The 23705-nt window shown below is 34.1% G+C and overlaps 1 protein-coding gene across 1 annotated transcript in view; it reads right to left on the reverse strand.

The window, feature by feature from the left end:
- Positions 1-5292: 5292 nt before the first annotated feature.
- LOC108719755 (CUB and sushi domain-containing protein 3-like) overlaps positions 5293-23705 on the reverse strand; it is a 489518-nt gene continuing 471105 nt past the window's right edge. Inside the window, exons 63-68 of the mRNA XM_041567998.1 lie at positions 22371-22436; positions 17041-17199; positions 14551-14663; positions 11686-11773; positions 8919-9051; positions 5293-7645 (exon numbers count right to left, since the gene is read on the reverse strand). Coding sequence (XP_041423932.1) covers positions 7486-7645; positions 8919-9051; positions 11686-11773; positions 14551-14663; positions 17041-17199; positions 22371-22436 — 719 coding nt within the window. The 3' untranslated portion in view covers positions 5293-7485. The remainder of the gene's footprint in view (positions 7646-8918; positions 9052-11685; positions 11774-14550; positions 14664-17040; positions 17200-22370; positions 22437-23705) is intronic.

Below are 23705 nucleotides of genomic sequence, written 5' to 3' on the forward strand. Positions count from 1 at the left end.
GTCGTGCGTGAAAATTAAGAAAAATAAAATAAGACGCCCATACACTTTAATGGACGTCGGCATCATTTTGCCGGGGCTAATTTTTGGCAAAACGAAACGGGTCAAATTCGCCCAAGCCTACATATCAGCCATGCATTTGCTATATGCTTTAAAAACTTAAAATAGAAACAACTGGCTAAACCACATGATTTTATTTGCTATGAGACAATCTTCCTGAACTTCATTCTGTTAATATATCTGCTACTTAGTAAACTGTGAATATGTATGTAGCAAACTGTAGGCAGTAAAATATATTGGATGTACTAGAACAGGCCTGGAATGTCACTAGCAATGAACCCATCATTCATTTTATGTGTTAAGCTTGGAATGAGCAGATCAGTCTACACTGATTCTTCTGAGGGATCTAGTAAGTCTCCTAGAACCTATAATGCACGCATACATTTTCTGCTTTGGCATTATGATTATTAAACCACATCCTCCTAAGAATTACACACCTCTTATTTTGCACCCCCCCCACACACACACAAGTATTCCCTGTTAAAAACAAGCCCCTGATTACCTTTGGTTGCCTCAAAGGCAATTACCTGCTTCAGAAGGTAACCAACACCACCATTGAGTGTGTCAGAACTGCAGAGCTGCCCATGATCTGCCTGACAACATACCTGTGTGTGTCAGATGTCATTGGGCTAATACTAGTCAAATAACAAGTGTTTTTTTATCTTGGGTTAGAACAGATTTTGTGTCTGCACCTTCTATTATTGAATGCTATCATTATTGAATGCTATCAACAGGTATATAGGTATAAGAGATATTGGAAATGGACTTTGTGCCAGAACGTAAAAGTGTCTGTTAATATACCATATAGAATAATTTTTAGAGACTTAATTACTTTAATAAACTGTGTAAGGACCCTTATATATAAGCCTTTATTCATGCATGCATCCATTTATTCCATCACACAGAAACACATTAATGGATCTAATTATTTTCCATTGTTCCTGTACCAACAGAACAAAGCAAAACCAATAACACATTTGAGACTATCATCTCATCTGAGTTCGGTGGTTCAGCATGGTGCCATTGGTACAGAGTGAATTAAATTATTCAACTAGCCTGTGCTTTGCTAGTTAGCCAGATAAACTCCATACTGTATGTCCCTATGTGCAAGTTGCATTTTTTTCTATTCCCTATTGTATTTTTCCTCTTTTATACATTTACCATTGTTTTGTTATCTATATGTAGGCATTGTATTTCCTAGAAACTCATCAGATGGAGATACTGCACATTTAAGTATCAAGATTCCCAGTCTCTCAAACCAATACTGCAGATGGCCTCAGGTTTGCTTGATCGCCATCTCAGAAAATAGGCACCCAGTGTATACTGGAATGTGGTCCTTCATTTGAAGGGTATGACAGCAAAGGTTTACACTAACATATCATTTGGGTTGCATGAAATTCAGTAATGCTGTTTAGCAACCCAATTCCATGATGAACTTTGATTGTTAGAATAGATATTACCTGATCTGATCTATCTGATACCTTCATCTATGTTGCCAGGAAAAAAACAATTGTTATGACAGATAATTATCTGCTTTGGACTATTTGAAATGATCTGAATCATTCAACCTGATTTTTTGGATCAAATGCAATCTAATAAATGTTGGTCGCTCATAGAATTTTTCAGTAATGGATTCACTGAATGACTGACTGTCAAATTATAATGAATTGTGTCCCAAGAGCAATGTACAAATTATAAAATGTGGTTTCTATGCCGTGTCACAACATCAGTTACTCTATGACAATAAATACTCCACTGCTGTCTGAAAATTAAAATAACCAGGGAACGTTAACCAGCTGATTATAATATTCATGTAGAGGTTTTACAGAATTGGAAGTCCAAATTATAACAACTCCCATATTTTCTTAAATAAAAACCCTTATAACAAAAGTACTATTTTATTAAGTACATACAATTAGATTATATTTTAAGAAATATAATATTTTTTTTAATATATCTTTATTGTGTAAACTATGGTAACTGCTGTGAATTTTCTAAAAGTTGATTTATATTCCCTTCAAACACACTGAATTGAATATGAAATTCATTTTTTCTTCTATTATAAATTCAGATTTCCCAGAAGGCAGGGGCAAAGTGAAGGTTCACAGATATTCTACATTTTAATGTGTACATCTACCCTTTGATTATGCATGCCAGCCCTACCATAAAGGCATATTATACAAAACCTAAACTTAGAAATCTTGCAAGTTAGTTGCAGACACAGCAGGCAAAGTATGCCACAATGTAAATAGCTTGGTTAAAGTGCAAGATATAATTCTTAAATATTAGTGATATTAAAAATAATGTATGACTATATGCTGTTACCTTCAGCAACCAGTCTGTAATTGCTTATAGTTATGACAAATGTAGCACAGGGGGTTGTGCTCAAGCCAATGTACTTTATGCCTTAGAACGTAAATTTTATCTTGCTGACTGCCAGGAAACTGATTTAGGGGACTTTAGAATTCATGTTTCTGGGTTACTCTTTGATGCTTGCCATTAATGTTTATTGTCAACAAACTTTGTGGCAGGATTAAAGGTGACAAAAGGATGAGTCCTACAACCAGTAGTTAATTAGCTAATCTGCAGTAAATTCAATTTAAATGACAAAAAGGAATTCTAGATGTCTCCAAGTTTGCTTTGAGAACTAGGTGTAGTTAAGAATGACAAATGCACATTGTGTTAGAAATGAACACCTATAAAACACTTATATGACAAGAGGTGATATTGTTCTCAGTTGATCTAGTTAAATATATATTTTTTTTTGACGCACAATGCCATACAAGTCTATGGGCATTATTTCCGCAGTGAAACAAGGCAAAAAAATTCACCCATCCATAATTATAAACTACAAAAATACACCATTACATTTGTTGGTAAATTTGCCTCTCATGAACTATATAAGAATTAAATGTTTTTTTATACAGGCTGACAGTCTTCACATGGTTCAGAGCAGGTCCACCATCAGGGGTATACCAGGTTACTAGTAGCGATGGGCGAATTTATTCACCAGGCGCGAATTCGCGGCAAATTTGCGTGATTCGCCGCCAGCAAATAAATTCGCAAAATGCCCGTGAAAATTCATGACAAAAATTCGCCGGCGTCAAAAAAAAAATTTCCGAAAAAACGGACGCCGGCGTCAAAAATAGGTGCCGTCATCAAAGAACCGGGCGCGACGTTTCGCGAATTTTTAGCTGTTTTGCGAATTTCGCGAATTTTTCGACAAAGCGAAACGGCGCAAATTCGCCCATCACTAGTTACTAGATCATGTGAAAATACTTCTAGAAAATTTAAATATGATATTTTGTGATATTATTGAGACATTGTTCACCAAGTTTTGCAGCAAAATTGATGGCGATAGACTTGTCAAAAAATTGTTGCGCAATTTGTCATCCATAGACATCAATGCATTTCAGCATGTATTGTTTTGCAACTTTCTGGCAAATTGAAACGGGTCAGATTTGCCCATTGCTACCTGCAATCAATGGATTCCAGCAACTCTAGAATTGTGATTTGTCTTAGAATTAGAATTGTGATTAGTGATGGGCGAATAAATTCACCAGACATGAATTTGCAGTGAATTGCCACGTTTCACCGTGTGTATAAAAATGTACGCATTGTGACACATTAATTTGCACAATAATATTGTCCATAAAAGAGATCGATGGCATCAGAGTAATTAAATTAAATCAAACACACTGCATATATTTTGGTATAAAAGTTTCATAAAATTTGGTATTATGAATAGTGATGGGCGAATTTGTGCCGAAAAATTTGCGAAACGGCGCCGGCGTCTTGTTTTTGATGCCGGCGGCCGTTTTTGATGCCCGTTTGGCGTCCGTTTTTTCCGACGCTGGAGATTTTTTTTTTGATGCCGCCGAATTTTTGCCGGTGAATTTTCGCAGGCGTTTTGTGAATTTATTCGCTGGCGGCGAATCGCTCAAATTCGCAGCGAATTTGCGCCTGGCGAATAAATTCGCCCATCACTAATTATGAATTGTTGATACCAATCAGTCTGAAAAATGCAGTGTGAATAATCACAGCATTGTATCCCTCCTGCATGACCTGGTGTGCTAATTCGACCTAATATTTCCAGATTCATTTATGAAACTGCAAGAATGTGAATCAAGCCAAGTTTTAAGTAAATTCAATTATTTATCCCTCTAACCTCAGATTCAATTAGATAAATCTAATGATACAATATCAACATAATTAATAAACAGCAAAATATAATGAGATGTGGCCAATTTTTAATTTCAACTAATGTATCTTGTCTTCAGTCAAATGTCTTTGCTGGTTTTCAAGACAACCTAGGACGAAGAACATTATGATACAATACAGAGATGCTACAATAAATTAAGACTTAATTAGAAAAATATTAGGTAGAAATCAGTAATTTCTAAATTGTTTAAAAATGTTAATATTTTTCAGAATAACTGTATGTTTTTAAAAAGTATGCGAGGGGGATATGTATATATATGTATATAATATAATATATATAATATATATATATATATATATATATATATATATATAAAACATTATAGAATATAATATATATAATATTTAACATGATTAAAATGATTGCTTTTTCGTTCTTTAGGGACAGAGATGTCCTAAGATTTTGTAGTAATTTGGATACTTCTTGAAACCATTTTTATGAAAGCCAATGAACTGTAAAGTTCAAACAGAGGCATTTCAGGGGTACTTACTGATGTTGTCCCCCCTCACGCCCGGTACATGCCATTTCGAGGCCAGGAGCGGGTGTAGGGAAGTGCTGCATCACTAGTGCGCAAGCGCAATTACACTCTCTGCACTAGCAAAGCTGAAATTATTTAAAAACTAAAATATTGGCTCTTAAAAATTGCTAAGAACTGCTTTTCTGCTGCCCCTGGTGGTAACTTGCAAGTTGCTGCTGCCTGAAGTGAGTTTCTTAACTCGTCTCATGGCAGCAGCACTTCTCAGTTCAAACAAAATATGTTAAGCTAAAATACAAAACTTTCTGCAAAAAATCAATGTAGGGGGCCATTTTTATGTCACCTACAGGCTTCTTTGGTAAGAATTGTCTTCTATTGCCTACTGTTTATAATTAAAATTTCATTATATGATTACCCCAATGGCTATCTTTATTATGATTGAAATTATATATATATATATATATATATATATGCTTGAAAAAGAGATGGGAGCTTCGAAACGTTGCGTATTCTTGCTTGGTAAAAACCTTTTTGTTACATTAAGCAAGTTGTCTGGACTTTTTTGTTCGATATGTAATTTGTCCATTTTTTGGACTAAGTCACGGACTGGGATCCCACTCTACTCCACTTTGTACAAATATATATATATATCAAATTACCTTTTGTCTGTTGTGTTAAAAATCCTTATGACTTTTAAGCAGCAAATTGGATGTTGAAAAGGAGACATGCATTAAAGTTATTCTTTCAAGGTACACACAACGTGGATTTATATGAATACATACAGTATATGATATATCTACACTTAAGTCCATGATAATTCTAGTTATTTGAGGTCTTTGAGGCTGCTGACTGTTTTCCAAAACTAAAATTTGTGTGCAGCTTCAAAAAGCAATACTTCAAAACAGCTGTATCCTCTTTGGTCTAAATAAATAAGCAAATTGTTATTAATGGGCAATTGTTTTCACTAGAATTGAGCAAAACTTTTTTGTACCATCCTAAAGCATAAAAAATATTTTTCATCGACAGTTTGAACTTATTCTATACCCTGAAGACCATCTTGATAACCCACTTTTAAAGTTATTTCACATCCTACACTGGGAAACATGTTTGGCATGTGCATGTTAAAAACAGATCATGCTATAGTATAGTCAGTGATTAATCACACATCACACCCTCAAAATAAGAAATATGAAATAAGGGACAGATTTATCAAAATTAATTTTTTCAAGTTATAATGAAATTATAAATGTAAAAAGCCAACTCAAACACAGTGAAATTAAATTATAACCTTTATTTTCAATGAGTCTAAAAATTTTAAATCTTGATCTTGAAAGCTTGAATTGGAAAGTACATTTTTTTATGCGCTTAAAAAATGTTAATCTCGCATTCACAATTTTTGCCACAAAAAAAACCTTTAATTATGTTAAAAAATGTTCAATTTTGTGGAAAATTCACCTAATTAGAATTTTCAAGTTTTTTAAAATATGAAAAAACTTGAAAACTCAAACACCAACTCAAACACAATTTAATCACATTCTATATTTCATCATCAATGATAGTGCCATATTTTAATTGATTTTCTAGAACTCAAATTAAAAAGTAGTTTGTGTTTTGAAAATACAATACCCATTGGCATCTACATGAACTTGCCAGCTTTTAAATGTCAAAAATGTTAATCTAAGCTTTCAAGTATTTTGCACTTAATAAATCTTTTACAGTTTCATTTTTTTGAAACTTGAATACAATTTTTGCCACAAAAAACACAAATTGCGGTAGACATTTGAATTCACATTTTGATAAATCTCCCCTTAAGTATTTAGGAGGCATACAGTAGGTAGTGCAAACTAAATCTCATTGGTAAAGCAATTTGTAAGAGTTTACAAAGATATTGTTTATATAAATTTGTAGATTGTTAAAAAAAACATGTTGTGCTAATCATAACATGCACAGCATAGGTTCATTTATTATCATCATATTGTCAAAGAAATAAAAGCATATATCAATGAGCCAAAAATAACATAAAACTGGGAAAGGCGTTAGCGCCAATAATTGTTTCTTCCTATTGGAGTAAACATCTAAGGAACACCTGATGAATTTCTTGAATGAGTGACTTCTTACCAAAAATATGCATATGTGCAAATGACCTCTCACACAGTTATTTTGTATTTACGAATTGCTGCTGTCATTTTTATAAAAATAAATAAATAAATTAGGAACACCTCTGTCTGTTTTGTATTTTCATGCCCGCTAGTGTACACAAAATGGAGTACTCCAATTGACAGGGGCATACCATTGTTCGAAGAATGTGAAAATATTGTACTTTGTATTTAAACACATTATCTTCAGTTATGTATAACAATTTCTTATCGTGTATCTTTTTTTTTCCAGACCTTCTAATATAGTTTATAAAGCACAGTAAATATTGATAGTGGATGCTCCTCCAATATATGCAAATAAGTTTATAGTTTAGAATAATCTCCTTTTTAAAAAAAAAAGAAAATAAACTGTAATTAAGCACTCACAGAGTGCAGTTTATTTGCTGGAAAACTCTCCATTCCGACATGGAGAATTTCTTCAGTCCCAATGAAAATGATATGCTCTTCTTGTCTTCCTCAGGAAAGTGTGACGATGTGTTCTTTAAAATGTGCTTTAATGTTAACAGCGTACCGAAAAGGTGCCCTGATTTATGTCTCAGTTTCCTGGCTTATGAGTGACAAGGAGCATTCCAACATTATACCATTGTGCAGACAGTGTTCAGATTGGGATCAAATCGTACTGCCTTTCCTTCCACTGACTTTGCATTGGTATCATACATTGGGTTTTCAAATGCAGCTTGGCCATTATTATTTTCATGGACAGAACATCCTGTATATTGTGTTTTGGGAGCAGTCCTGTGGAAAAAATATACACAATTTCTTAATATTTTTTAAGATACTTTTCTATCATTATAACAATATCTATGTAAAAATGTATATGTATTTATAATATGTATTTAAAATTGGATTTTTGAATATTAACAAAGTAGAAGATTGTGGAGAACAAAAGCAGAAGATTGTGGAGAACAAATCAAGTGCCATCTGCCATATGTAGCATATGTAAATCTGAACAAAATAAAGCAAAAGATAACCCTAAAGATTGCACCGTCCCATCCAAAAAGATCTGAGGTCTCAAGGAACCAAAATAAAATGTAACTTTTAATGAAAGCTGTCTGCAGGTGAAATGCGCGTCAGGCGCCTTTTAGATTTTGTTAGGCAGGGGGGGCTGAAAAAATACGAGCACACACTGGGTAGTGCTCGGCAGCTGTACCGGGAGGGGAGCTCTGTGGGTGAAGGGGAGGGTGACAAACCAGAGCTTTTTTCTCGGCTCAACATACCTAATTCACTGCATTATTGCCACTCTCAACTTAATTCTATCCAGCCCGATCTTAGGGAGGGGTAAATGGAGGGTGAAGGGGTGGTGGTTTGATTGGGGTCCGCCAGTGTACTGACGTGTTGTGGGACAGTGTGTCTGATATCCACCCCTCTCTACGTGATCAATTTATGATCCTCATTTTTACCCCATTATTATTCTAAAATTCCATCACAGACCCCACAGGTCAGTTCTATACCCACCCCAAGACCTACACATTTGGCAATACCTAATGTCAGTAGGTTCATCCCCCTGTTGCTAACTTCATTTTAATAGTTCCTGTTATTTCATTAAAAGTTACGTTTTATTTTGGTTCCTTGAGACCTCAGATCTTTTTGGATGGGGCGGTGCAATCTTTAGGGTTATCTTTTGCTTTATTTTGTTCTTACTTATTTCTATAACGTGCACACCATCCACTGTTTCTCTCACCTGATGAGCGGTGCTCCCTAATTTATATTTATTTGCATATGTAAATCTGTCTAGCTTCCCAGTGATATTTGGCAGTGATGAAACATTATACACATGCACATTGAGAATATGGTAAATGTATCATGAACAAGGACAAAGCATAAGAGGACTCATTTAGGAACAGGACGGTAGTGTGCAAAATGTTAATATGGGCAGTGTGGTGAGGTGTTCCACCTCCCATGCCCTAACATGGGCATCTTTCAGTTAGCCATGATAGGAATGGTGATGGCAGGCCTTACTAAGACCCTGTAGCATGCTTCTAACAGCAAACAATATCTGTTTTCTTACCTTTGTTTGTATAGATAAAATCCAAATCCTGCAAATATTAGAGCGAAGAAAGGCACCAAGATAGCTATCGCCACAGAACTGCTGTTCGTTCCAAAGGAATGATTAGTAGAGCTGTCTTCAGTCATATTAATTCCTATTAATGGGATACATATTTATAGATATTGTTATGAAGAACCCACTACGTCATGATTCCAATAAATATTATTACTTAGATTGTTTAATCTTTACATTTGCGCTGCTTAATGACTCTTAATGACTCTCTGATAGAGTTGCTTGATGGGCTTGATTTCACCTTTACTGTAAAGAAGTGCTCCTCATGTTTTCTTTCAGAATTCAAACTACAGCTTTTTATAATTAAGGTTTAACCATTTTGAGGTTTCACCCCTTCTGATGAACAGTTTTGACCTGCTGGACAGTGTGCAAAGTGCAAAAAATCTGGTGGGTTACACCTTTCTTTGCACTTATCCTGTAGGTAGTAAAAGATCCCTACATTTCCAGTCCAATGTCTTAACTTTTAGCCCAACTGGTGATTTCAGCATTATTGATGCTAAAGAGCATAATTGAATAAAGAAGAAAATTGATCTCTTAGGACAGAAACTTCTTAGTTGATGTATTGGCCCAACATGATGATACCTGTTTAAGACTAATATTGATTGGTCCCAAGACTGTATCATGAATCAATCTGATTTTACCTACCACAGGAGTGGCCTTATTGTTCAACCCTTCACTTTACTGAGCAACTGTGCCATGTAAAGTGATCTATTTGTCAATGACCCCCTTAAAATTCACCACTTCACAGCAGCACAGGCTCCCTGAATACTCGAAACTTTGCCAAAACAAATTCATAACAAAATCATACTTGTATATTTCAAAACTTTTATTGGTACCAGTCATAACTGCCAGGGAACTACAGACTATATAAAAAAAAGGCAAAAATCATCTTAGACACCAAATGCTGGTATTCAATACTGTATACAGTATATCCCAGGAGAGAAATACTGTAGATGCAATCAATTTATAGTTTAATAATTTCTATTTTTAATGAAATGACAGTTTTCCTACTTTATTTGCTCAAATACTCACAAGGGAGAAATACATTTTTATTGTGCTAGTGAATAATTAGATTGTAAATATGAATCTTCTGTTTACAGTTGTTTTTTCTTTCTTCCCTCTGTCCTGAAGGGAAGATTGCTTTCAGAAACTCTGACACAACCTGGCAAAGAGCCATTCATGAATCATGCATTACATGAACTGTAGCAATGAAAAGGTTGATTTGCATTCCTGGATTTTAAAACAAATATCAATACTTCATTTAGAATGTAATATAATTTAATGTGGCCGCACAAGGGACAAACAATATGATTGTATGTTTGATCTGTTCTCTTGTAAATTGAGAGAGGATACAGCAATTATACAGTGAATAAAGCAGATATGATCTCTTCTGTTTGCCGTCAGCTGATGACATCAAATGCTCATGAATTGACCAAAAACATTTAACATCTTCTGATTAAAACAGACATAAATTACTCAGATTGGAAACCTAAAGCTCATCCATTGTTCTTAGTGGCCCATTTACTAGCAATCAAATATTTTGTCCATGAATATTGAGCAATTTGTGGGTTTTCTATATTTCTTAAACGCTCTAAAAACCATAAAAACCTCTAACACAAAAATTCACCAAATAAAAGTTTTTGAGGTTCTATAAAAGTCAATTGAAGCTGCACTAATCTTATTTGGCTGCTTTAAATGAATTCAGAATGTTTTTTAAGAATTATCCGAAAAACTCATATTTGTAGAAGTTCTTAGTGCATCATTCAGCACTTTTTTTCATTTTTACTCAGATCTCTTAATACATTCCATGAAATTCATGGTTTCAAAGAATGTCAGTTTAGCCATGCTTTGAAAAACATAGTTACATAATTAAATATGACTTTTAATAAAAAGGACTTTTAGAGGTTTTTGAAACCACAACTAAACTCAGAAACTCTAAAAACATTAATATCACTGAATTTGTTAAGAGATCTGAACATGAAAAGAATGAAGGAAATAAAACCCTGAACGATCTGAAAATATATGAATACCTTGAAAACCTTTGGGACAATTCGTAGCAAAAGAAAATGCCAAAACCTCTAAAATTCTTATTGGTTGAAAAATGGTCCAATAGGACCAGAGCAGCTCCCATTGACATCAATAGAACCTTAACAACTTTTGGCATTAAAGGCTTTTGAGGTTTTTACACTTAATGCATTTCAAATTTTTAGAACTTTTTAGAAATATAGGCAAATCACAATTTTTTTTGTGATTCACAGAAAAAAAATCATAATTTGATTGTTGGGAAATGGTCCCCTAATGTCTGAAACAGCTGGAAATACTTCACTGAGGGTTGCCACCATCAGGTTAGAATTCTCAATGAAAACTTTATTGATGATAATGCAATAGCGATTCCAAAGTGCTACCAACTGCCAACTGCTACCGGACTATTTGACCATAACTTATTACATTTATTTCTTGTTCATATATAGTATAACTACATACTGTGCCTGCTCTTAAAATTAAATGCAACAAGTAGCAACAACAAAAATTTGGAGGGCTCATTTACTATTCATTGCTGCAGTTCATGTAGCAATTGCACCTACCTGAGTGCTCAGCATCCATACTGTCTATATTGTACTTATGTTAGGTTCCTATGTGTGGTTCATTGTTGCCAAAAAGCCCTTCTGTTGATGTTAAATTCCATTTATGAGCACTTTCATTGATGGTAACTCACCTATACTTCGCAGTCCAAAGTTTCCATAATCTTTGCCATGAATGGAACCTTGAAAAACATAAGTAGCCCCATCTGATTCTGCTGACACCTACAAAGTAAAGAGAAAAACAGTAAAACATCTTGAGGCATTTGCCAATGCTAAACTATAGTCTGATTTGTACAATACAGTGTTTTATCCAGAGTGCTGAGGACCTGGAGTTTTCCAGATAAGGGGCTTTACCATAAATCTGCTAAAAAAGCATTTAGTAAACACAATGGGATTATTTTACCTCCATTACAGATTTACTATATCATCGCTGGGATTAAGTACAAGGTACTATTTTATTACTACAGAGAGAAAGGGAATCATTTTTAAAATTGTGAATTATTGGATTAAAACTGAGTCTTTGGGAGGTGGAATTTTGATCTTTCCAGATAATGGGTTTCTGAATAACAGATCATGTACCTGTATTAAACAACTTATTCAAGGCATATATTTTTTCGCAGATGTACTGTATAATTTTAACATAATTGTTTTAGAATAAAATATGGAAGTTAAATGTAATGCAAATTAATTTTCTTTATGTAGCATGGTGTAGGCATAGTGTAATTCTAGGAAAAACAAACATACTTGGATACTTAGGGGATTGTTTATTAAAACAATTTTTTTTACAAAAAAACCCTAACATTTTTAGTGGAAAAAAACTGAAATGTTTTTGAAATGTATTATGCCCCAAAGCTACTAAAAGTCTGAATCCAAAAATACTCCATCTAAAACCACGTAAGAGTCAATGGCAGCTTTCCCTTAACCATTTCAAGATGTTTTTAAGCCTAAAAAAAATTCAGGCATTTAAGCATATAAACTCAAAGTTTGTTTCTGGTAACATAAAAGAAAAAAAATGAGTTTTAGTAAATAACCCGCTTAGTTTCTTCTATAAAATCTTTTCTAATACAAAAGTAATATTTGTCCTGCTTTGTTTGTTCAGATATCCTCATCTGTGAAATTCAAGGCAAAAGCATCAAAAATACAAACTGTTTTATAAATGCTGCCACCAGCAACCCCAAATGATTTTGTGTTATCTTGACGTATCTTGTAAATACAAATACAGATGGAGCAATCTATAGTGTTGCATTTATCTGCACATATTTCTGCATATTTCTGCACACAAAACAACATTATTCTGGCATTACCCATAGTAGTAAATAGTGTTGTTCTGCCATTAATAACTATAATGTGCCATAAACCCAGCTTTATTGTAGGGTTTGTGGCAGAAATGATGATCCTGACAAGGCTGCAATATTTATGTGGAATAACCATAGTTACTGTCCATCTGTAGACAAGCATGGCACTCAGGCCCGGATTTGTGGATGTGCAGCTCCCCAGTGCTCCGATTGCGGGGGGGTTGTGCGGGAGTTGGGCGCTAGTGAAGCAGAGTGCCACCCATCTTACTACTAACTATATATATACAGTATATATATATATATATATATATATATATATATATATATATATATTTATTTATTTTTTTCTCTCTTTTTTCTTTATATACCTTTCTACAACATACAGTAAATGGCCTTCCTTGGTTCATTCAGTACTTTATGTATAATTTTCATAACTAAAAGGCAGGATTATCATCTTGTTGCAGAATATATCCAATCCACTGCTTCTTAGAATAGTTTCTTTAGTAATTTAATGTTAGATGTTATGGTATTCTAAATCCAGACAGTTCTATCACACAGTCACATTTTCTCTAAGGCAAGTGTATAAATAGGGTATTGTTTTGCCTTGTAACACCCAGAAATATTAGTTGGAGAATATGATAAATGCTTCCAGACCAGTGGCGTAACTACTAGAGGTGCAGGACGTGCAATTGCACCTAGGTCCACACCCAGTGCCAGGCCAAGTTGGCTGGGCACCCTAGGCAACCCAGCTGGCTTCTGGTATTCTGGCCACGCACTCCTCTGTACATGCATGAGTTCCGCCAAGCATGCACCCGTACGCATCTCCATTGTATGTGCTGGTTCGCGCATGCACTTATTCCCATGGGCCATTGAGAAGGAGGCCTCCTCCTCAGAGCGTGGCCAGAATACCAGAAGCCAGTTTACCAGAATTGCTGCCGCTGGCGGGGGAACAAGGGTCAGAACTAGGGGAAAGCTGCAGAAGAGATACCATGCCTGGTGCCCCTCCAACTTGGTGACCTAGGCACCTTCCTCTTCTGCCTACCCCTAGTTCCGGACCTGCCCACACCCCTTGGGGCCCACTGGAGTAGCGACAATGGTTATCGCTAGGGATGGGCGAATTTGACCTGTTTTGTTTCGCCTAAAATTTGCCACTGGCGAAATGTCCCCGACGCCCATTAAAGTCTATGGGTGTCAAAAATTTTTGACGCGTCTTTTTATTTTGACGCACAACGCCATACAAATCTAGGGGCATAATTTTTTCCGGCAAAACAAGGCAAAAAAATTCATCCATCCCTATCGCAGGTGGCTGGGCAGAGGGAGATTTTACAGCAAACAAGCCAGGGTTGGACTGGGCCTCCGATCTGCCTCCTCCCCAAACAACGATATGCGTGTAATTCGTAGGGGGGTGCCAATCCTGTACTAGGGACTGCCGGTTAATAGTTACAACACTGTACAATATAAGTCATGGGCGTAATTTTTGGCAAAACAAGGCAAAAAAATTCATCCATCCCTATCACAGGTGGCTGGGCAGAGGGAGATTTTACAGCAAATAAGCCAGAAGCCAAGGTTGGACTGGGCCTCCGATCTGCCTCCTCCCCAAACAACGATATACGTGTAATTCGTAGGGGGGGTGCCCATCCTGTACCAGGGACTGACGGTTAATAGTTCCAATACTGTTCCAGACTGTAAAAGTTTAATACTTACAAATCCATCCATTGCCCACTTCTCATCCTTCATCTTGGCCACGCTGGTTTGTGCCGATGATTTCACTGAATTAATGTGCAGGATCAAGCGAGCCTCTTGACTTTTATAAATCCCTACACAAAAATAAATGGTTATGGACTGTGTTTTTTATTTACATAAATGACATTGCTAGACATTGTGGATAAATTATATAACGGAGAGGTCTTGTTAATGCCAATTTGAGTTTATTGGAGACCATGGTCAAATATAAACATTGTTTTTCCATGATCCCCTTTAGAAAGCTGAAATAATAATAATAATAATAATAATAATATATGGGCCTGCCTATGTTAGCATGTGGGAGAATGTCCTTTGGATCCAGTTAAGTTGTGACCACCAGGTGCATTGCCACATACAAATAAATGAAGGTTCATGTTAGTCTCTGCCCCTGTTGACAACATATATGTTAAAGCAATATGCAATAGGGTATGTAACCACGAGAGACGCCCACATACAAATTCTATGCAGTTAGTGCCCTGGTCAGACTGCAGGGCTGTACAATATATTCCGTTAAATTTCCAAAATGTATAAAGTACAATAAGGGGCCCGTTTACTAACAATTGAATCATTATTTTTTTCCACATATCTTGAAAAATTTGTGGTTTTCCTAAAAAGCTGTAAAAATGTAAAATGCAAAACTACAACTGTCAAGTAAAAGTCATCAAGGTCCTACAAAAGTTAATAGGAATTGCACTGATCTTAATGGACAACTTTAAATCAATTCAGACTTTTAGAGGTTTCTGGATTTTTTTTTCTTCTCTAGAAATTGTCCAAAAAACTTGAATTTTTAGAGGTTTTCGAGGAATTTGTATTTTTAGAATATATCACTGTGATTTGTTTGTAATTTTTAATTGTATATTTTAATTGTATATTTTAATAAATTCAGTGACAATTATTGATTTTAGAGCTGGTGAGATTAGTCATGATTTAAAACACCTCTAAAACCACTTAAATCCAACCTTTAATAAACAAGCCTCTTAGGCCATAATGATTGAAGTTTTTTTTGCTTTTTTCAACTTACAATGCTTTAAAAAAAAAATGTATTTCTAAATCAAAAGACTGTTATTTCTTCTTCTATATTATAGGTAAATATATATATATATATATATATATATATATATATATATATATATATATATATATATATTATAGGTAAATAATGGAATTACACCCACTGCATGTAGAGAAATTACTATGTTTTGACCACCCAATGTCACTTTTAAGGTTCTATTATTTGAGAAATTATAGTTTTAATATATATTATTAAATATTATTTATAATTTTAGGGGTTATTTATCAAAGTCCGAATGCTAAAATTATAGTTATTTTACTATAAAATCTGATTTTTAAGTGGAAAAAAACTAAAATTTTTCATTTGTATTATTAGTCTGAATCTGAAAATACTCTATCTTCAACCTGTCGAGGTCCTGTAGAAGTCAATATTTGCAATTTGAAGATTTTATTGTCTATTGTCTGCGGTGGGTTTTGAACAATAATTTAAACATTGTAGGCTTTTCTGCTGATTTCACCAAAAATTCATACTTTTCGCTAATGATGGGCAACTTTGTCCCGTTTTGATTCGCCATGAAAGTTGACAACAGCACCCTTTAAAGTCAATGGGTGTCCATTAATCAAATGCCGGTGTCTAAATTTGGCGAGGGGGAAAGCGTGGAAATTTGCCGCGAATTCGCACCTGCCGAATAAATTCACCCATCACTACTTTTCGCATTTGTATATCGCAAAAAGTTGGATTTTTCGCGCAACAATTCAAAAAAGTTGCTGTTTTTGGCTATCCAATTTTTTCATGTTTTTTTTGTGAAATAAGGGTAAATCATGGATTCTAGTTTGGTCGATTTTTTTTATTAATTAATCAGAAAAAATTGGATTTTAGTAAATAAGGGAACTACTGATTCAAATTTGAGTCATTTTGTGCACAAAAGATTGAGAAAATGTCCTATTGGAAGCTAAAACCTGCCAAGCTTCAACATAAGTTGATGAGAAAGGTATTTTAAAATATTCAAACAATTTTACTTTTCAATCTTTGTTTTAAATAGTTGAATTTGTAAAAAATAACAGAACAATGCAGTTTTTTCCAACAATTAAACTGATTTAGTTTTTTCAAGACCTCAAAATCAATATGATGTGATCAAGAAACAAAATTATGATTGCTAAAATAATGTAGTTCAATAATACTTTTTTTGGGATTTATAATAATAATAGTTTGATGCATCTTTAAAAAATATATTTATGTAATTATAAAGTATTCATTTATTTAATATTTGCCACTATACACATTACTTCTTACTTCTTAATTTTATTCTTTGACTATAACACTTTGTTCCTTTTTCTTTCACCATTTTTAAAAGTTCTCTTTGGTTCAGATATGTACAATGGACACCTATTTCTTGTGTATTAAAAAAATTAAATAAACAATAAAATGAAATATATTACCTAAAAGATAAAACTCAGCATTGCTGATGATTAGCGTTGCATTCACTTTTCCAGTAGAGATGTTGAAGTTATTAATTGTAAAATTCATTGGTTGGTTCTTTCCTTTGAAGATGCAGAAACCTTTCCAAATGTAGTTTCGAGCAAATATGTCATCTGGAACTATGAATAGTGCAAAAAAAAAAAAAATTGTTAAAATAAAATCATAACTGTTTAGTTTGTAATAAAGAAATAGCATTCTGTCATTGTTGCATTTTGATCTTGTTACACTAGCTTAGTGCATTAAAAAGAAAAAGCTTTTCTAAATAGCATAAACACCATATTTTATAAAGTCTAATGTACTGTACTTGTTACCATAAATACAAGGATACTAAAAGTCACTGACCATATAAAGAATCAAGGCTGCTGGCCTTGATAATGGATCTCAAAGGTAATTATTTATATGCTGCTGTTTAAATTAATATGGGGGAATGGAATAAACTATGGAAATGGAAGAACTATATGCAATGCAAAAAGCTATGCCTTCGTGAGAACAAATTTTTCTTTTACAAATTTAATATAGGTTTTGTAAACCCAGAAACTTCTTAGCAACCTCTTTCGACAGTGGACGATTTGCAAATGTTAACGTTTGCTCCAGTGCACAGTGAACATAATAAAACTTGAAGAAGTAATGCAGAAGATTATTACAACTTCAAACACTTCTCAAAAAGTGGGCAATGCACAATTAAAATTTGCAATGCAATAACAGTTTAAAGGGATACTGTCATTTTTTCAAAATGCATCAGTTAATAGACATATTGTCAGTTTCCCATCTGTCCCCAGACATGTGACCTGTGCTCTGATAAACTTCAGTCACTCTTTCCTGCTGTACTGCAAGTTGATATAACCCCTTGCCCCCAGCAGCCTAACAACAGAACAATGGGAAAGATAGGATCTCCCTAACACAAGATAACAGCTGCCTGATAGATCTAAGAACAGCACTCAATTGTAAAATCCACACTGCGACCTGCAAATTTGAGTACATTACGTAGGAGAAACAACAGCCTGCCAGAAAGCAGTTCTGTCCTAAAGTGCTGGCTCTTTTCTGAAAGCACATGACCAGGCAAAATTACCTGAGATGGTTGCCTACATACTAATATTACAATAAAAAAAAAATACACTTGCAGGTTCTACCTATAAATGTATTTATTTATACGAAGAGTGAATTATTTGCAGCGTTAACAGTGTAATTTAGAAATAAAAACTACATCATAAAAATCATGACAGAATCCCTTTAAAGGGCATGTAAAGTCTAAAATAGAATAAGGCTAGAAATGCTATATTTTGTTTACTAAATATAAACATGAACTTACTGCACCACAAGCCTAATCAAACAAATAATTTATGCTTTCAAAGTTGGCTACAGGAGGTCACCATCTTGTAAATTTGTTATACATCTTTGCAAGACCAAGACTGTGCACATGCTCAGTGTGGTCTGGGCTGCTTAGGGATCATCATAAACAAAGCTAATTGAGTTCTGCATGGCTGGGAAGTAAGGCGGGTCTCCCCCTGCTGTTCATAAGTATGATTGTTTCCCTGCTCAGCAGTTAGGGACCATCTGACAATTCCTATCCACAGCAGTAAATGAAGGGAGAATTTCACTGCATACAGTCAGTTTTCTTATAAAAATTGTACACATTTTTTAATCAAAGTATATTGAAGATAGGTTTCTTTTTAATTAAAGAAAGTAAAAATGGGATTTTTTTTGCCTTTACATGGCCTTTAAGCAAGAATATTACAATGTGTAATTAAAAATGTTATTCTTATTTGTGAAAATAGTTTAGCTTTTTTTACAACATTTATTACATTTCACCATTAGAATGCATTTTATTATACAGGTATGGAACCTGTTATCAGGGCCTGGGGGTTTCTGGATAAGGGAACTTTCTGTAATTTGGATCTTCATACCTTAACTCTACTAGTAAATCATGTAAACATTAAATAAACCCAATAGGCTGATTTTGCTTCCAATAAGTTAATTATATCTTTGGGATCAAGTACAAGTGACTGTTTAATTATTACAGAGAAAAAGGAAATTGTTTAAAAAAATTGGATTATTTCAATAAAATGCAGTCCATGGGAGACAGCCTTTCTGTAATTTGGAGCTTTCTGGATAATGGGTTTCTGGATAATGGATCCCATACCTGTACAACAAAAGTGTATCTCAATAATGTGATACAAAAAAAAATCATTAAGCACTGATTATATCTGATGACATCAATAAGCACTGTTCATAAGAAAATATTTTACACTTTATTAATTACTATGTAATATTTACAGTAATTCCCAGTAGTCTCCACTCCATCACTGTAAAGGTATAAGATTTATTATTCAGAATGCTTGGGGCCTGGCGTTTTCCACATAAGGAATATTTCTGCAATTTGATTAACCAGACCTTAAAGGGCAGATGGAAGCTGTGAACGGTAAATTCTAATTTGAATTTTAGAATAGTTTTTTTTTTTCTTGGTCAAAACTCACTATTTCGAGTTTAAAACCATCAACTCAAATTTGAATTTGAATGTGAGATTTATCACACCTCATCCCTGGAAAAAGTTCTTATTTGATACTTTGCCACCTAAAACCTGCCAAGTTCATGTAGAAGTCAATGGCAGAGGTCCGTTGAACCATTTGAAGACGTGATAGCCTTCCTGACATGTTTTGTTTGGAGGAAAACTTGATTCAAATTTGATTCAAATATTCTGGTCATTCCTATCCTATTTTATAAATAACCTCATATTCGAGTTGTGAGTACATTTAAATTTATTAGAGTTAAAAAAAATTCACATAAATCTAAAATTTGACCTTTTATAAATAACCCCCTTGGTCTACAAAAAAAAATACAAATATTAAATTAAACTCAAAGGATTGTTTTGCCACCAATATGGATTTATGCAGCTTATTTACCACCACATACCATGTGATGGTAAATATATATTAGATTTATTTGATTAAAACAGACTCTATGGGAGTCTTCCTGTAATTCAAAACATTCTGGATAAAGAGTTTACAGATAAGGGATCCCATAACTCTATTCTTTTTATGTGTCTATTTTTTACCTACTTGTGTGTTTTCTGTTTCTGTTGTACTGTGAATTAATTAGCTCTTTATTAATGACAGATACTATTAAAATACTGGTATTATCTGTGCATAGAATAAACTAAATCACACTAGTTTTGCAGTAGATTGCCCAGATTCAAAAGACTCTTTCTCACTTTTATGTCAGTTCATAATTTACATAAAACCTGGAAAGCTTTACATAATTACTATTTAATGCATCTATGAGTCTTGACTCAAAAAAATACAAATAAAAAAGAGAAATTGAATTGTAGCAGCAAGGATCGTGTCCTTATTCACATGAGTGCATATGTTATTATTCAATGATTGCTCAGATATGAGTATATGTGTGTGCACAGGTTACTTTTCTCAAGGCTGTAGGAAAAAATTAAGATACTAAAAATAGGACTTGTTTTCTTTTGAATATGAAGTGTACATTCTTATCAGCTTTATTAAATCCAGTTGATGTACCATTATTCCACCTTTGTCTCAGTACATGTGCCCTTAGTTTTCTTCTCCTGTTGTCTTCAATTTAGAGTAATGATGATTAAAGGCAAGAAGCAGCCAGATCTTTCTTTTATAAAGCAGGTCTTGTGCTCAGTTAATCTGGTCCTTGGTTATAATATGAATACCCTGAAGTATTCTGCAAGTAGCTTTGGAGTCTCATTTCAATTATTATGTAAACTACCTTTGATGTAAGGCTGGCTATATTCATGTATTTCCAGTGACTTGTTCAAACTTTCTTACATTACCCCCTGCCTGTAGCATACATCTGAAGCTTAGACCATACTTTCATTCTGTTTACCTTCAAAGTTCTTGCTATCTGATCTGTGCTCTGCATGCTAAGCAGGTAATGTTCAGAACTCAAGGCTGCTCTTTTTATAAGGCCAAATGTAACAATCAAGAAGATTCATTCTACACACAGCTGTCACAATCACTTGAAATGTGCACATGTGAAAGAGGTTGCTGTTTCCTTTCCCCAACAATAATCGGTTCTTAACAGGTTATTTTATATATTTTATATATAAAATTAAATCCTAACCCCATTCTGTCTGTCACCAGAAAAAAAGTAGTAAGGGAAAAAAGCACAAGCACACTTGTTGCCTTCAGAGTTGATGTCGTTTTAGGAAGCAACTGTGCAAGTTTGCCTTTTTTGCGATCATTCCAATAGTCCACTACTTTCTGAAAATGACACAGTAACACTTTCTTTTGTTTTGGGTAATTGTGTGAATTCCCAGCTGTAATAAGAATGAAGTGCAACCCCATTGGACTTTACTCTTGGAAGGTGGATTCATACAAAGTTTGGAAGCTTGAAAGCTACCCTACCTAGTCTTATGAGAGTCAGTTGATTGGTCAGCTGAAGGATATCACAATTCTTATGATGTCCTATCATAGAGAGCTGCCACTCATTCAGTACCCATCACTTAATTAGTGCTATGTGGGTGTGAGTCCATTGGATAGCAGCCATATAGAGATGTATTAATCTTTGAAGACAGTGGCACTCAGATGAAAGTATCTTTTGACACACATTTGTGTGCCGTAATCTATACCAGAAGTCTTGTAGCTTTTTGAATAAGGTTTAACTGAAAGTGGCCTAGTCAACTGTATTATAGGTAGCAGAAGATTTACATAATACACACATTAAGACAACATGTGTTTAATCTATTTATAGCCTACTGTAAAATAATTAGCTTCTTTTATTTTCTTTTAGTTTAGGAAATTTTGCAAGAACGTTTACCATTAGATTGGAACTGTCATTTAGGGGCACATTTACTAAGGGTCGAATTTCGAGGTGCTAAACTTCGTAATTCGACCATAAAATTTAAAAAATTCCATAGTCAAAGTGGGGTTTTTTTTGTTAAAATTTAGCTGTTTTCGATCAAATTAAAATTGTTAGAATCTAACGATTCAAACAATTTAATCGATCGATCGAACGATTTACAAAAAAAAACAAAACATCGACTTCTAAAAATTTAAAACGTAGGCTAACATAGCAATTCGGCAGGTTTAAGGTGGCGAAGTGTCGAATTCGAAGTTTTTAAAGAGTACTTTGATTTTCGAATGGTCGAATATTTGACCATTTCAATTCAAAACGAATTTTGGCCTATTCAATGGTCGAAGTACCCAAAAATTACTTCGAAATTCGAAGTTTTTGAATTTGAAAATTCACTTCAAATTTACTTCGACCCTTAGTAAATGTGCCCCTTAAAGTATATGAAGTATGTAAATTTCTTACTTACCATTTAACTTAGGGCTTGGGGTTCCAGGAACTGGCTTGCTTTTATTTTCTAGTGGTTTGGATCCAGCTATTAAATCAGATAAGAGAAACATGCATTCTGACTTATTTTTGATAGTGTTGTTCAATGGACTACTACTATATCAACTGTTACATATCATATATAACATACAATCAAGTTTCTATGCTTTGAAAGTGTTTCTAGCTCACGTTTCAATTTTAATTCTGTCAAACCAGGCTTATCACAAGCTCCTTATTGCTTCCCAAGGGGCTCCTATTGTATTTATAGTTCCACTGAAAAAATCAAGAAATAGGCATGGTCTTAGGGTCCAAGGGGGTTGAACATGATATTATCGGGGGGTCTGGATAGTTAAACAGAGACATAAATTAGACTTTCCCCAGAAGGGCCAACTCCATATATTTTTTCATAGCCTGTAGTAGTAGAAGAGATACCAGAAATGTATACCAACAGTTGTCCCCCTTTCTTAATCCAATGGAAAAGGGTATAGCAACCCTTCATTTTTGTATCCCCTATAAACACTTTAAACAATACATGTTTTGTGTATAAATAGACCAAATTCAACAGTATTAAAAGCAGTTATTTGTTGATCTCTTGATACATTTTAAAGTGATTGTGGGGGAATGTAATTAAAAGACGCAAGCATTATTTAAAGTAACGCCTTTGCGAATGTTTACCACTACTTGCAATGTAAAATCAGTTGCTGGCGAACATTACAATGCTCATTTTTGCTAAGTAAAGGTTTAGCGTTATCACATGATCTGGAGTTTCATTAAATATTTTGTAACAAAAAAGGGTTTGCAATTGCAAAATGTTATTACATCTACTGCAAACCTTTGCAGAAACTATTTGTTTGGAAACTTTACAATGAAGTTGTTAAGGTCTTAAATATGACGCAAACATGGTCACTAATGTTCGCAAGCATCTTTGCACAGGTTTCTTTGCACTTACTAAACATATGAAAATCCCCCCTATGCCTCTAATACAATGAATTCCATGAGTTATTTAAAGATCTGAATATAAGTATAAAAGGTAAACATTTTGAAATGCACTAAAAAATATGAAAACCTCTAAAAATGTTAGTTTTTCTGACAATTTATAGTGGAAATAAATCAGAAAACATCTAAAAGTTTGAATTGATTAAAAAATTGTCCAATAGGATCAGTGCAGCTCCCATTCACCTCTATGGGGCCTCAACAGATTTTACTTGGTGTTTTGTGTTAGGATTTTTTTTTACACGAAGGGGCAGATGCATCAAGGGTCGAATATTGAGGGTTAATTAACCCTCAATATTCGACTGGGAATGAAAATCCTTTGACT

This window comes from Xenopus laevis, chromosome 6S (assembly GCF_017654675.1).
Source record: "Xenopus laevis strain J_2021 chromosome 6S, Xenopus_laevis_v10.1, whole genome shotgun sequence".
Taxonomy (NCBI): domain Eukaryota; kingdom Metazoa; phylum Chordata; class Amphibia; order Anura; family Pipidae; genus Xenopus; species Xenopus laevis.